We start from the raw sequence: 14,233 nt of genomic DNA, 5'->3' as shown, positions 1-14,233 counted from the left end.
CTGCCCTTCACGTCACACAGCTGCGGGTCCTCCGGGCTGAGCTCCAGCCGCCCGGAATCGACGGTCTGACCCAGAACCGACACCACCCCTGCGACTTCCAGGTTTACATCATTTCTGTCGTGGCAGCCTGCCCTAACTTGCCACATCACCTGCGGGACCGAGTACCCACCTCGCATTTCTGCCTGAAAACCCTCAGTTTCAGCAATTGTTTGGGCGATGGTCTAAAAATGTTCCACTGTACTCGACAGCCAGGGATGTCCCTGTTATATCCTACGGCTCCCTAAGGATGTAAAAGTATAGTACGGTTTTCCACCGAACACAACTAAAACTAAAGAGATTTAGCCTAATTATTTTAGTACACGCACATACATAAAAACATACGGATCAATTAGAATGCAATTTGCTAATTTTGGTATATTATATCATAATCTGTATCAAACTGTAGCTTGTAATTCAAAGAGCAAAAATAATGGACAGCAACAATCCCTATCGTCATCCAGGCCAAGAAATCAAAGCCTAATAAACGCTAAAAAAATGCTCTTAATCCTCACGACTGAGCAGTTGCATTCGGCATGGCAGACTAGCACAGTGCAATCTTTGGGGACTAGCATGAACTGGGGGAGCGGGGGAGTTATAAATACCAGAGTTTTGGATAACAGCTCAGATATTTATTTAATTCAGAAGGGAAAAAAGAAAAACACTGCTATTTTTTTTTTTGGTCAATAAATGTGATTTTTTTTTTTTTTTTTTAAAGCAGAAGCTTGACATAAAAGCTCTTTCATAAAACGTTCTGAACGTCAGGGAGAGCAGCCAGGCAGCTGTGCGCTGTTATTGTGTACACGGTAAATCAGGCACAAAAAGGGGCAGCTCAGCAGGGCACCGGGAGGGTAAGATGCACACTTAACCCCCTGCACACATTGTTGCTCCATTTCTTTCCATCTTCGTCTGTCTGCAGTCGGTACTGTATCTGTCATGAATGTAACAGGCCATTTTCAATCTAAATCTTGTTATGGATTAATAAGCAAACACTTTCTCGCTTATTATGCAATTTATCATGATGAAAATTGCATTGGGCTCCTCAAGGCTACATGCTGATACATTCATTTATTCAGTGCTCTGCGGATAGAGCGCCATACTAATCTTTATGACAGCTAAGGATGTAATCGCAAGCTGAAAATGACTTTCTGAAGAACCAGGTTTGCTTGGCTTCTCTAAGTCTGCATTTCCATACGACAGGGCTGAGGAGATTCTCTGGGAGCGCAAAACCTTTGGGCTTCTTTTGTCACGCTACGAGAAATAACCGGAGTTCAGACAAACCACAAACGCTCATCCGGTTTGTACGCGTTTCTCCAGAAACGCCCCCCGACACAGGGCAAGCACGCGCTCTTTAAATCTTGAGGAAATTCAACCCGCTATGTGGAATTGGTCATACCTGCCTTGGAAACCCTAACCCCTCCACAGATGGACGATAAAACGCAGACACGGCGTTACGGTCAGCTCCTTACCACACGTGTTTATAAGCAAACACGTGCGACCGCGTTTGTACAGTAAAACTCAGTCGTAAGAGAGCAGTATTCAGAGCCGTAAGATCTGAAGCTGAGTTCTAAGGTTAAACGCTGCGGGCGCGTAAAGTGCTCACGGCGTTAAATCCCATCGCTACGGGCAAGAGAAATTCTTGATTAAAACAAAAACTGAAAATACAAATGCATAGCTTAAACGCTTAGCAATATTGCTTATAATTAAGGTTTTTGCAATCATAAGGATATTCTACAGTTTCACATGTCGCAACACAAAAGAGCAGCGTTTACTGTGATTTAGCAGCCCTAGAATACAGCAGAAAGCTGGCTAATCGATAAAGGATGTTTTTTAACATCTAGAGCAGTATCATTACGGCAGTGCTGTAACCAGGAGCATCGGTAAGGTAAGCAAAGCCCTCCTGGCGCTGAGCGCGGCGTTTCCCACGCAGACGGACGCCCACCCCCCGAAGGGCTGCCGCACCGCACGAGCGGCTCGCCAGCGCTGCAGACGTTCCCTCCTCCTCCTCCTCCTCTATCGTGCAGCTCGCCCCGCGCGCTTCGGCGTACGCCCAGACAGCCTGACATTAGCAATGCCATGGAGCACAGCACTACCTGCCGAAAAACCAACCTCTGCGTTTCATGAAGAGAAATACAGTAGAATTAATTCCTAAATAAGCAATTATGATGATCTCAGCAATTTCAGACGCTAGATTATTTTTTTGTTTTCTCCCAAGCAAAAACCTCGCAAAGAAAATATCAAACGTCTTCCTTTAGGAATGAAACTGTTTCCCCACTAATGAACGGTTCATTAATTACTGAATGGTTTACAAATTAACACTTAAGGACCACCACTAATTAAAATATTACATAGGAAGCACTACATCAATGAAAAATTAAGCATGAAATACGTTAAAAAAGCCTCGGGACTGCTGAGGCAGCGCTTGGGGTGCCAGACTCGGAGCGCTACGCGCGCCGTCGGGACGGGGCGAGCCCTGCCGAAGGAACGGGCACCGCAGCGATTCCCAGGGCAGCAGGGCTCGGATCCACCGCGCAGCAACGCGGCCCTCGGCGCAGACGCAGAGCTGCGAATGCACTGAACAGCAGAAACTTGCTTAACAACAAAAACGGGCTGAGGCTTTATTAGAAAAATAAACACGAATGTTTTCTATATTTTATGGGATGAAAATGATTATTAAATTTAAATATTTTTAGTAACAGTGGGTTTCCAAGTGGATGTCTGCAGAACTTTAATACTAGAGCGTTAATTCATACTGACAACCAAATACCTATGAAATTCGTATTTGCTCAGGGCAATCAATCCTCCACCGAGAGCAGGAGCTGCATGTTTTGTACGTCTCCTGTGCACGAGCCGTGTACCTCCGAATGAAAATTTTGTCTCAGTGGCACTAATGTTTACCCACTTACATTTTTCAAGGTTTTCCATTAAAAGCAGGAAGCTTGAAATAGCTTTCAAAGCCAATTACGTAAAGCATAGCATCATTGTTTCATTTCATATAAACAGCCGACTGTGGTTGTTTCTTACAGTGGCTTTTTTTCTGTATTTATACACAGAAATCAGAGCCTCTCCTTACACATATTTAATTGGCTTGCTTTTTTTTTTAATAAAAACTAAATACAGAAAAAATTGTTCAGATAGAGATTTAGCATAAATTTCCGAGGAGATGATCAATTTTACAACAAACAATAATAAAAATAAGGACTATAGTGCAAAACCTTTTCCTGTACAAATAGTCCTGCTGTCATTAATCAGATTAATGGTGTGAGTAAAGACCGTTCACGTGAGAATCGGGGCCCCAGCTGAAATTTATTACATTTAGCCCTCAGATCATAAAATTTGTGGGTACTCAACAAAAACGCTCCTCACGTCCTGTGGAGTTGCACACATCAAATAAATCCCCAACACTAATAGCCAAGAATCCCATTATCTTAACACAAAATGCATTTAAAAAAGGCAAGACACCGCCTTCATTACACAAGTCATCTTAATGACTTCACTTATGCATTTAGCCACAATGATTTGATTTAGCCATAATTATTTGATGGTGTGATTCACAGTACACGGCGCTATCAAGTGTAACAATGCGTATACGTACCTGTGTATATGTAACGAGAACCTGTACAATTATAGTAAATTTTAAGAAATGGGACAAATACACCCTTAGAGTTCCATGCACCCCAAGAATTATATTTTTGCTGTGCATTTTATGTCAAAGTGTCAGACTTCCTTATGAAATTTGCCCCCCCCCCCCCCCCCAATTACAAATACCTAATTGAAAGAAGATGTTATTTCAAGGAGGTTAGAACAGAGGTACAAGATAGCATTCCATATAAATCTTGATTTAGGACGTTTTAATAAGTTGTTCTCTGACCCTAGAGACAGGCTGTGGTCTATTGAGTTTATGATTTCTTAGCACTCCTTAGATCTACAAGTTACCTTGACACTATTAATAGCAATGATGCTATCGATAAAATAACCACCTTTTCCAAAACACACTTCCCGAAACAATTCACATCCTGATGGGATGGCTTGTCAAACCATGGAATAAAAATCCACGTATTCAGACACACTGGCGGAAAATACCTTCTGAAATACTATTTTTACAGTTAGGGAAGTGTAAAAAAATACAACGTAAAAGACAGACAGACATGTTATAGATATAAAAATGTTTAACTAGCTGCTTTTCTCACCATTACTAGCACCGCGAGCGGAAGAGCAATGCCGTGTAGCCCCGGGCAATGCCCACCGAGTCTTTGGCCGCTGCAGTTTAGATGGGGTGAGTCCCGGTGCCGAGGGAAGCCAGCACCACGGTGCCGCCACGCACGAGTGACTGGACCTCTCCTTTCCGAGAGCGCCCGCCGGAGCCGCCCGGGACTGCAAAGCGGGCCAGACCACAGCAGACTTGACGGGGCAAATTCGGTGGTACCGGTTCAAATGCAGAACTTGACACAAGGAGTTATTCCTTGTCCCACCTGCGCGCCAAGTACCACAGCCGTCGGGATTTGAGCCAACTGCTGCAAAACCTACTACAAAAACCTACTGCAAAAACTGCCCGCGGGTCGGAAACGACGCAGGGGGTTTCTAAGCGAATAAATGAGATACCTACTTAGCAAGCTGCTTCTCCGCATCGGCGCAGAGCTCCAGAAGGCCCATCAGCACGGCGGAGACGTCCATGTAGGGCTCCCAGACGGTAAAGCCGCGGCCGATGAGGTCGATGGCGGTTCTGCGGATGGTGCTGTGCGCGGGCAGCTTGGGGCTGGGCGGCTGCAGCAGCAGAAACGTCAGCGCCTTGCCTGCCGTGCGGAGCGGGAGAGAACGGGACAGTGAAAAGAGAGCTGCGGAATGGGTTCACCTTGCTGTTTCCAAACACTTGCTGTTGAGAAACGCGTAGCGCGGAAACGTGTTCGTAAGTCACCGTATTGTGGCTTTATCTCACCAAGAGAGCGCAGCAGCTCACAACTGCAGGCTCTTCCCAAAGTCAGCGAGAAATAGAAAAGCACGGTTAATTAACCGCAGGGTACGTGACGCCCAGAGACTCCCTCCCTGCGCCACGCACTTCCTACAGAAGCCAGGATGGCGACCGCGGCAGCCCTCCAACACGACGCTAACGGCGCTCGGAAGGGCAGGGGCCGCTGGTGCGGGCTGCCTGGGACGAACGCCAGCCACGCTGCCCCACGGCACCCAGCTCCACCAGCAGCAGGGGCAGGGGGGCTGCTCTGGTGCGCACAACCTGGCACGGATTAGAAGTTTGCGCCCCGTCAGCAATGCCGCAACCCCGCCAGTCGCTGCCTGCGGGAATTTTAAAGCATTCTCGACGGCAATTGAGAAGAAAGCCTTGGCGATAGCCCACAAAGCTCCTTGGCCTGTCACCGAGATGCTCGGCAGCACCAGCTCCCGCACGTGGGCGATTTGGGAACCAGATACCCAACTTCACAGCGAGGATTTTTCTTCCTTGCAAAATATATTTCCTACTGACACCTCCTCAATGTCAGATGCGTGGGGATTAGGGATGCTTTATTTGGGAATGAAATTATTTGTAAAGGCTCCTTATCACTCTGTCTCAGGATGCACGACGGGATATTGTTCGTGACCCCTTGAGCTCCCAGGTCTCAGCACTTCCAGAGCCGTGCCTGGGTCTTCTGCTAAGGAAACACTCAACAGCATGTCAGCCTTTAAATAACAACACTTCCCTATGGACCCGAGCAGAAAGCTCTCCGACACGGAGCCCCCAAGTGCTCTACGTTGGGAAGAATTGCCTGAAAGCGCACAAGGAGATGTATAATTATCACCACTCCAATGTCGCACCTCAGTAAACAAGCATCAGACGTATATAAAAAAAGCAATTAAAACTGAGAATCAGCTATCAAACAGGAAACGTACTTTTTTTTTTACAGACCCATGGCTCTCAGGTTTTGTCGCAGGGCTGTGTTTTTTGGAGCTGTGCCATTTCCCCATCCCAGCGACGCCGAGCACTGGTGGATCAACAGGCAGGAAGCGCCCCGTACTCTGCTGCATCGGGGGCGGCTCCGGACCCCCCCACTGGAGGGTCACACGCTTGCTTTTTTACCTGTAACTCTGTGTTTTTACAGAATAACCATCAGCAGGAACTGCTGGACATGTCTCCACCTTTCAAGGACCCGGTATTTGGTGGTTAAGGTCAGGTGGAGATGTAAGTTCAAGCATTTCTCTCTCGCGGGTGAAGAAACTGAATTTTGGGTCATTTCTGTTACGAGTGTTGTGGCCGTTCAGACATTCATGTTAGGGAGAGACTCTGCCATCAGCACGGTTCCCTCAGGCCACCTCCTGAAAACAAACACAAGCCGGCAAGGAGCGGCCAAGACAAAGGGACGCCCCAAAGCAGAGCGCTGGATGCTCAAACGCAGGGACCAGGGCTGGGCTCTGGCCCCGGGAGGTGCCGCCGTGCCGGTGCCCGCCGTGCCGGTGCCCGCCGCAGCATGGCCTCCCTTCCCGAGGGCTGCACGCCTGCCTCGCCTGCTCTACTGCGATTAGCACACAGCACCGGCGTCCATCTCGTTAGCTCGCTTCCCCTCCTCCCCACAATGCCCTTCTGTTCTTCGAGAGAGAACCAGAGGGGAAGGGGGGTGCGGGAGCAACGCTGTCCCAAACAACTCCAGCATACCTGAATTCTGATCCAGGAACTGCATGTTGAGGAAACGCGATTAATAATTTCATTTAATAGACTATTTTTTTCTAAAAATAATTACATACATATAAATGCGAAGGAGGGCTAGAACAAGCAACGCTTCCAGATAATTTATCATTATCTCTACATAATTATTTGTTACCTCTTAATAATGTTCATTTAGCTTGCTGTTGTGACAAAGCCGTGCTATTGATTTTAACAGGTTTTTCTTTAGTTTTCAGAACTGTCTGCTATGGGTTGCTTGTTTTGTTTATTAAATAAGCCGCCCGTCACTTCTAGCACTCAGAAAAGCCAACAGCGGACCATCCACACGAACCCCTTGTAGGTGCCTAACAAAACCCCGGAAACTTTCTTCCTGAAGCGCACAGCAGGCCATGAAACTCTAATTTACGTGAATTTTATGTCCCAAATATACGCACCTTATTAAAAACCGTGACTACTCAAACATTACTGCAATGAAATACGCCTAAGTTGTTCGTAGGAATCCTCCTGGCGCTGCTGCTGCTGACACCTGCCTCGTGAAAACCGAGCTAAGGAAAAAGATGAACTAAAGAGAAGTCATTCTGCTGCCCGTTTCTCAGCCTGGACGTCTTTGTTTAAGCTTTGACTTGGCTTAAATGAACGAATTAATATTGACAAAAACATCAACTAAGCTAATGAGTTGTTAGTTAAGGCAATAAACATGTCACATTAGAGTCAGCGCAGTAAAGAGGTAATTAGCCCTGGAAAAGCTCTGCTGATTGGGGCTGCGGAGATCCTTTGCTCCTAACCTTTGAGTCCGGTACGCGGAGCAGGACCGGGAGCAGCCACGCTAACGCGGGTCCCCGGGACTCACAGCCTCGTCCGCAGGGCCCGGGGCAGGTCCCCGCTCACGCCTGGTGCTTCCACAGCGTCTTTCAGTGAACCCACGTGCCCGCGCTGCCAGCAAACAGCAGCAGAGTAACCCGTCAGAGGCATTTTAGTAGAAGTTTGGTGACAGAGAAGAGCTTGTGGCCACGCTCGGCGTGCTGCTCCTGCGTTCGGAACGGCTCGTCTCCTCAGCGCACGCCGACGTTACTACAGGCAGGGAGTGCTGCCTTCCTTGCTGGAAATCTAAATAACGTCACGCTCTTCACGCGGGAAATAAAAATTCTGCCCCAGTACAAACGAAGTTTGGATGATTTACATGCGACGTACCTTTTGTTAGAAAATGTCATTAAGAGACAAACTGACAAAAGCTCCTTTCATTAAAAATTAGGGCGCGACTCACTAGACAGAATTACTTCAAGCAGTAACTTAACAGAAACGTAGCTCAGGAAATGACACGTTCCTATATAAATTGGTGTTAAAATGACATGTTCCTATATAAATTGGTATTAACATGGAGGGCTGTTCCAGCTGTTTGATGCTGCATTGGTACACACACGCCACAAGCGCAGGGAAGCAAAGCCAGGAGCGACGCAGAGCGCGGCAGGCAGCGGCGCTGTGCCCGGACAGAACCCATCGCCTCGGCAGGACAAGGCAGCGACGACAGCTATCGGGGTGCCAGAACGGGAGCGGGCTGTCGCAGGCAGCAGAGGAGGAGAACGCTTTGGCCGTGCGAACCGAGGTGCAGAGGGCAGACAGCAAACGTGCCGCTCCTCTGAAACCGCTCCTACGCACCCCCACGGGAAACACCCGGGCGACGGCAGCCAGCCAGCCCCGGAAGGCGAGTCCGGCAAACAGCGGCGCGGTTAACCATCGCCCGCTTCTCCGTCTGCGGGCTGCAGCGCTACAACGCGGGTTTGAGCCTTTGATCCCTATGGTGTTTTTATTACGGAAAATGCGACGTGAATCCTAAAGCCGATCGGGTATTTTCGATGCATATAGCCCCTCGCACTTCTAAAATGTCTTTCCCTGCTGAATCTCAAAAGCTTTATCCACAGACATCAGTCAGCATTGTTATCCCCATTTCGCCGATAGATTGAAAAAAATTAAATAATTTGCTCAGGAAAATCAATAGCACAGGCACGAACGAGACACTGATAACTCTGATTCCCATTCTCATAATTTGCCGCGAGATCAAGTTCCAACTAAATAAAAATGATGGACTCCAAGAATATGATTTAACTTGCTTTGCATCTTTTTCTGATTTTATGTTCAAAAAAAAAAAAAGAGTACTGAAGAATCATGGCTCTAATTTTTTCGATCTGCTCTCTCTCTGCGTCTATGGGCATAGTGTTTTTCTACAAGAAATTAAACCAAACTGCCACCCTTTCTGGATGATTTTTCCCCTGATTGGACAAATACCTGTGTGAAATGCCACGAGAAAGACAGAAATAGAAATTTGGATAGCTGGGTCAAAAATCCATATCCCTTAACCCCTTCCTACTTCTAGTGCGGTGACTTTTTATTACATATCTTCTCTCACCTTTCAGACCAGTATAAAACCAGAGGATATTTTCAGGCCTACATTAAAAAATTAGTCATATTATTTGAAGAATTTTTTCTAAAGATGTAATGATGAAAAGATTATTTTTTTTCAATCAGACTCAATATCAAATTTCCTAATTTTTACAGAATTTGTTTTCAGCGTTATTTTTGGCCTTTAATATAATTCTGACACTTCCATTTTTTCAACTGCACTAGGAGAGCTTTCCTTTTTGCTGGCGACCTCTTCAAGGCAGGTAAGTAGCAGGTGCAATGCCTGCAGCTTCTAAGGGCAATTTCAGGATTGACGAGAATAACCAGGTTGGTGTTTCTTTTCCAAAAGTACGGTCTGACGGTATATCACGGAGCTAAGTGGTTATCGCCTGGGACAGTAAGGTAACTGCGATTTATTCAAAGTAAAACCCAATTTTGAATTAAATTTGAGTTGCTCCTGCCCGGAAGGAGAAAAGCAAAGAGGCTGACAAGCAAGAACGCGGACCATTGCCCGCCGAGGGGATGCCTGGGCGGGAGAGGCAGAGACCTCGCTGAAGCAAGCCTGGATCGCCGTGCAGCCGTCACCCGCTGCGGATCGGACAGGAGACCGGCCAGATCATTCCCTGTGCAATGACTCAAGTTTCATCCTGAATGTTCCCGATGCAGCAGGATTTTGCGGGGCCGGCAGCCGAGAGCACTGGGACGTCCGCTGTGCAGGCAATCGAGAGCCGCCTGCTCCGCCAGACACCGCAAAGGGAGAGGAACGCGTCCCGCTCGAGGGGCTCGCCGCTCCGCCCACGGCCGCTGCGCTGCTGGCTTTGCTCTCCTGCGGGCCCCGTCTCTCACGGACACTCGAGAAGTAAGACAGTTCTGAAAAACACCCAGAGAAAGGGAGTCCTGCCCTACTTTGCTAGGAGATTTAACCGCTACTTGAGGCTCCCGTCAGCCAAAAAAAGAGCAGGAGTTGGGATTAGCAGAAATGAACATTTAGAACAACGTTTACGACTTGCTCTAAGCCCTGTTTCGCATCTCCAGTGACAGGGTGAATGTCCGTAAGCGTACGCCCGCCGGGTCCCGGGAGCCCAGCAGAGACGGCCCGGCAGCACCCAGCAGCAAGGTGCTACGACGCCCACCCTGCTGGCCCCAGCCCGCGAGGGGAGGCAAACTCTGCCCTGGAATTTGTAACCACCTCTTGGGGCATTGAAAATTAAATGTTTCCTAGGTAAACGTGTTTCTGCAGCGCATACATAACTCCGCGCTTTGTTGCGCCATTAAGATTTCATTTTTTAACCATACAAGAAAAAAATAAAGAGGGGGTTTTGCCTCTTATCCGATCAGAAGTGTCCTCATCCACTTTGAGGACTTAAAAACATCAGAAACATTATTTAATTTTAAGGGGAACGTTTCCTCCACCTTAGTTATCTACGTAAATACTGGCAGCTTAACAGAGGTTTACCGGGTCAGGAGGCCCGATCCTGGAGGCAGCGCATTCCCAGCATTTCTCTCACACAGCGTACCACGCACGGCTCTTTACAGGAAGCGAACACACAGCAAAGGATATTTGTAAGTGGGGCCAGACGAACGCTGCCCCTACGTTGTATTAAAATTCAGTAAGATTCTGCATAATTCGTCAGCAAGGGAGACAAAGGAAAAAGCAGAAAAGGTTTATAATAGCCGGTTTCCCAGTCTTTTCTGTCTCACTCCGGCCTAGTTAAACTGATCTAACAATGCCATTTTTCTTCCTCTCAAAATCTGCAGTGGGGGAATCAAATGTGAAAGCAAGATCAATTCTGTTCCAAGACAGTAAATGAGTTTTAGATCAGACTTGTTTCAATTTATGGAGAGAACCCAACTATGCTAGCTTAAATGCATTCTTCCTCTACCTATGAAATTGTATTACAGTGCTATAGAAAGAGTAAACTATCATTATTTTAATCCAAAATTTGTTTATAATCCAGCAGGAAGGAGAAAGCCAATATGACTCGGGTCATAACTGTGCATTAAACTTGGTATTTTCATTCCTGTTAATTGCATAATTCCATTAAACCACGCTATTTATTTTAATCTAAATTATATAATGTTTTCTAAATAAAGCTATTTCCATAAAAATGATAATCATTTCATAGGAAGCAGCTGGTTTTTCCATCACAGTGATGACCAAACTACACGTTAATCTTAGAAGTTTTCTCCTGTTACACGTAATTGTAACGAAATTTTCTTAAGCAGTCTGGACAACCTGTGACCTACATACAGTGGAAGATGCACAACGTCAACGCAACAAGTCAAGTCAATACAACAAGTCATAGGAGTCAGGGATCACAACTTAACCTTCTCCATCACGCTGGTGTCTGATACGTAAGTGTATCCATATCAGCAACAACGTGTATTTTATTCTCAACTACTGCAAAGCCACGTGAGCAATGCATGGCGGTCCAGCTATTTTAAGTTGCTCCTTCCACCCCAGGCTCTGTCACCCCAAAGGTGCCTGTCCCCTCGATTTCGGTAGCACACCTATAACCGGGTCTATGTCGCAGCTGATGTCATCGTCATTAGGCTCTCTACAGGGCAACCCTGTAATTGATTCAACCAGATTTGTCTCTAGAGAAAATAAAACCCGAGTGACCGGGCACTACTGGAGCAGGGGGTTATGTTTGCGTGTACGTGAGTAGTTCTGAAGATGAAATCGGAGTTCTCCAAGGCCAGGACGCAGGGTAAAACTGGCTCCTTTTCTTTTTGGCTATTGCTACACATTTTCAATTACAACCCATCCAAGCCATAGCTTGAAACAAAGACTCTGGCAGTAACATCTCTTATGCTAAACCGGTAACTACAGCAAGAGACAGATAACCACACAAGCAGCGATTAGTTTTCCAACACGTAGATCTCCAGACCAGCTTCCTATGGTGTCAGCCCAGTGCCGGTACTGATGGATTGCTGCCCTGGCAGCAACTCGCTGTGTTGGACAGTTGGAATTGTACTCCTAGACAACGCACGATCGTCTTTACGCCGCGGGGGACACAAGGACTAGCTGAAGGACTGACTGAAGGAGGTGGGTCACAGGGACCTCATCACTGCGTTCCAGTACTTCAAGGGTGGCTACAGAGAGGACAGAGGCTTTCTCTGCACAAGGATCCACATGGAGAAGACAAAGGGCAACAGGTACAAGTTGCACCGTGAGAGGTTTCATGTTGACATAAGAGGGGTTTTTTTATGATGGGAACAATCGTTCGCTGGAACAACCTCCGCAGGGACGTGGCGGAGCCCCCATTGCTAGAGGTTTTCAAGACTAGATTGGACAGGGCGCTAGATCATCTCATCTCGGCTCCCTTTCCCACAAAAGGTTGGTCCAGGTGATCTTGTGAGGTCCCTGCCAACCTGGGCTGTTCTGCGATTCCATAATTTTTAGTGCTGCTCTCCATAGCACTTTATTCCAACTGGCTGTGGACCATCACCTCAGAGATGATCCCCAACATGATGCTCAAGTCATGCACATTTGAGTTGACTATGTGCTCCTGTGCTATGATATTTCATAAAGATGAATGCAAATGCTTATAAAACACAAAATTAAAGAAATTCAAAGTTAACAACGGATGTATATATTTAAAGAAGATTTTTTTGGTTTGCACTATAAGTGCTTAGTACAATCAGTTGCACAATGATGCAACTCTGTTGCCTATATGGAAAGAGCACATATATGATGAAAAGATGGAAAGTAACACCGATACAGTATATGTAAAATAAACCACTTCAAAACGTACGGTCACACACATGCAGCCCCATACGCGTGAAGACAGGACATGCCATTTTGGATCAGATGAAAGACTGCTCGTCCAACCTTATAAGCCACTGATGTAGGAGCGATTAAAGCAGTTCCTGCTGCAGACAAGTAGAGGGGAACTGCCCCAACGGCGCCGGCTCCCGGTCCCTACCTGTCAGCAGGGTGGACTGCAGTAAGGGTTATACCCTTCACCACAGCCGACACTTCCCCCAGTTTTCACTGCTCCTTGTTAGCCCATAAACACTTAACGCCACCAACATCTTCTAGCACCGAGTTCCCCACGTGCTCGGTGCTGGAGTAGCACAGTGAGCGTGGGGAGAGACAGAGAAGCGAGAGGGAAGCCCCGGAGCACCCCAGGCGACCGCGCTCCCAGTGCTTGCACGGCAGGAGCGTGCCTTGAGACGAGAGCCTCCCGTCTGCGGGCTGTTCTGGCACACGGCCGGTACTCCTCTGAGGAGCAAGGGCAACAAAAAGACAACATGTCTTCCACGCGTTTCTCACTCAGCAAATCCCACCTTCTTCCCAAAGAATGCAAGAGCTCCCGGCAAAGGCCATTAATTAAAAAAAAGTCAAGAGAAACTCCAAAACAGGTAAGAGAAACCATTTCCAATAATTATAATCTTAAGCATGAATCAACCCATCCATTGTAAATCCAAACCCCTGCTGGTTGCCTCAAAAGCAATATTATGCCAATTATTTTTATATATTTTCTCCCACAAGTCTCCCTCCTAAAATGACAAAGTCCAATATCTGACAGGTGTTTTCCTGGGTTTGCGATTATTCTTATCGCACATATCTGTAAGATGGTAAAACTTCCTATTCTGTTAGGTAAGGCTGCTAGGCTTGGCATCTGCAACCCTAATGAAGGAATAATGTTAATTTGTATGATGAATTAAATTAGTTCTGAGTTTCTCCTCATCTCACTCATTACAGAGGCAAGCACAGGCTGATTTATTGACTTGCCACAGCTTATGAAGAAGCAGTTCAGAAAAAGTTATTCTGAAGCTTCCTTTTTAAACATGCAAACTATTGATTTGCAATATTTGGACACTATTTTCTTAGATACAGACGCTGATCAGTGAAAAGACACGTAGCTTTAGTTTTTCCATTTGACATACAAAGAACATCTACTTTAAGTTGGTAACATCACATGTAGATAATGTAATTGAATTCTCAAACGTGCTGTTGTTTACTGGCTGTTTAAGCCCTCTGTAACATTTAAATACAACTTACCTGCCCTGTCAAACACCATCTCCAAATGTAACATTAATTTAAGAGCAGGTATCAGATGTATAAAACATAACAAAATAAACCTACAATTTTTCGAGAATTTTTTTGGGGGAAAGAACTCCTCTTTTCGCTTTCGCACAGCT

The 14,233-nt window shown here is 46.5% G+C and overlaps 1 protein-coding gene across 8 annotated transcripts in view; it reads right to left on the bottom strand.

The window, feature by feature from the left end:
- Positions 1-14,233, bottom strand: part of WDR7 (WD repeat domain 7) — a 136,032-nt gene that overhangs the window by 41,728 nt on the left and 80,071 nt on the right. For all 8 annotated transcript variants that reach the window (XM_075740734.1, XM_075740736.1, XM_075740735.1 and 5 more), the window contains one exon: positions 4,643-4,829. In XM_075740734.1, the coding sequence (XP_075596849.1) occupies positions 4,643-4,829 (187 nt within the window). The remainder of the gene's footprint in view (positions 1-4,642; positions 4,830-14,233) is intronic.

Source organism: Balearica regulorum, chromosome Z, assembly GCF_011004875.1.
Source record: "Balearica regulorum gibbericeps isolate bBalReg1 chromosome Z, bBalReg1.pri, whole genome shotgun sequence".
Taxonomy (NCBI): Eukaryota; Metazoa; Chordata; class Aves; order Gruiformes; family Gruidae; genus Balearica; species Balearica regulorum.
This window is presented reverse-complemented; position numbering and strand designations above follow the sequence as displayed.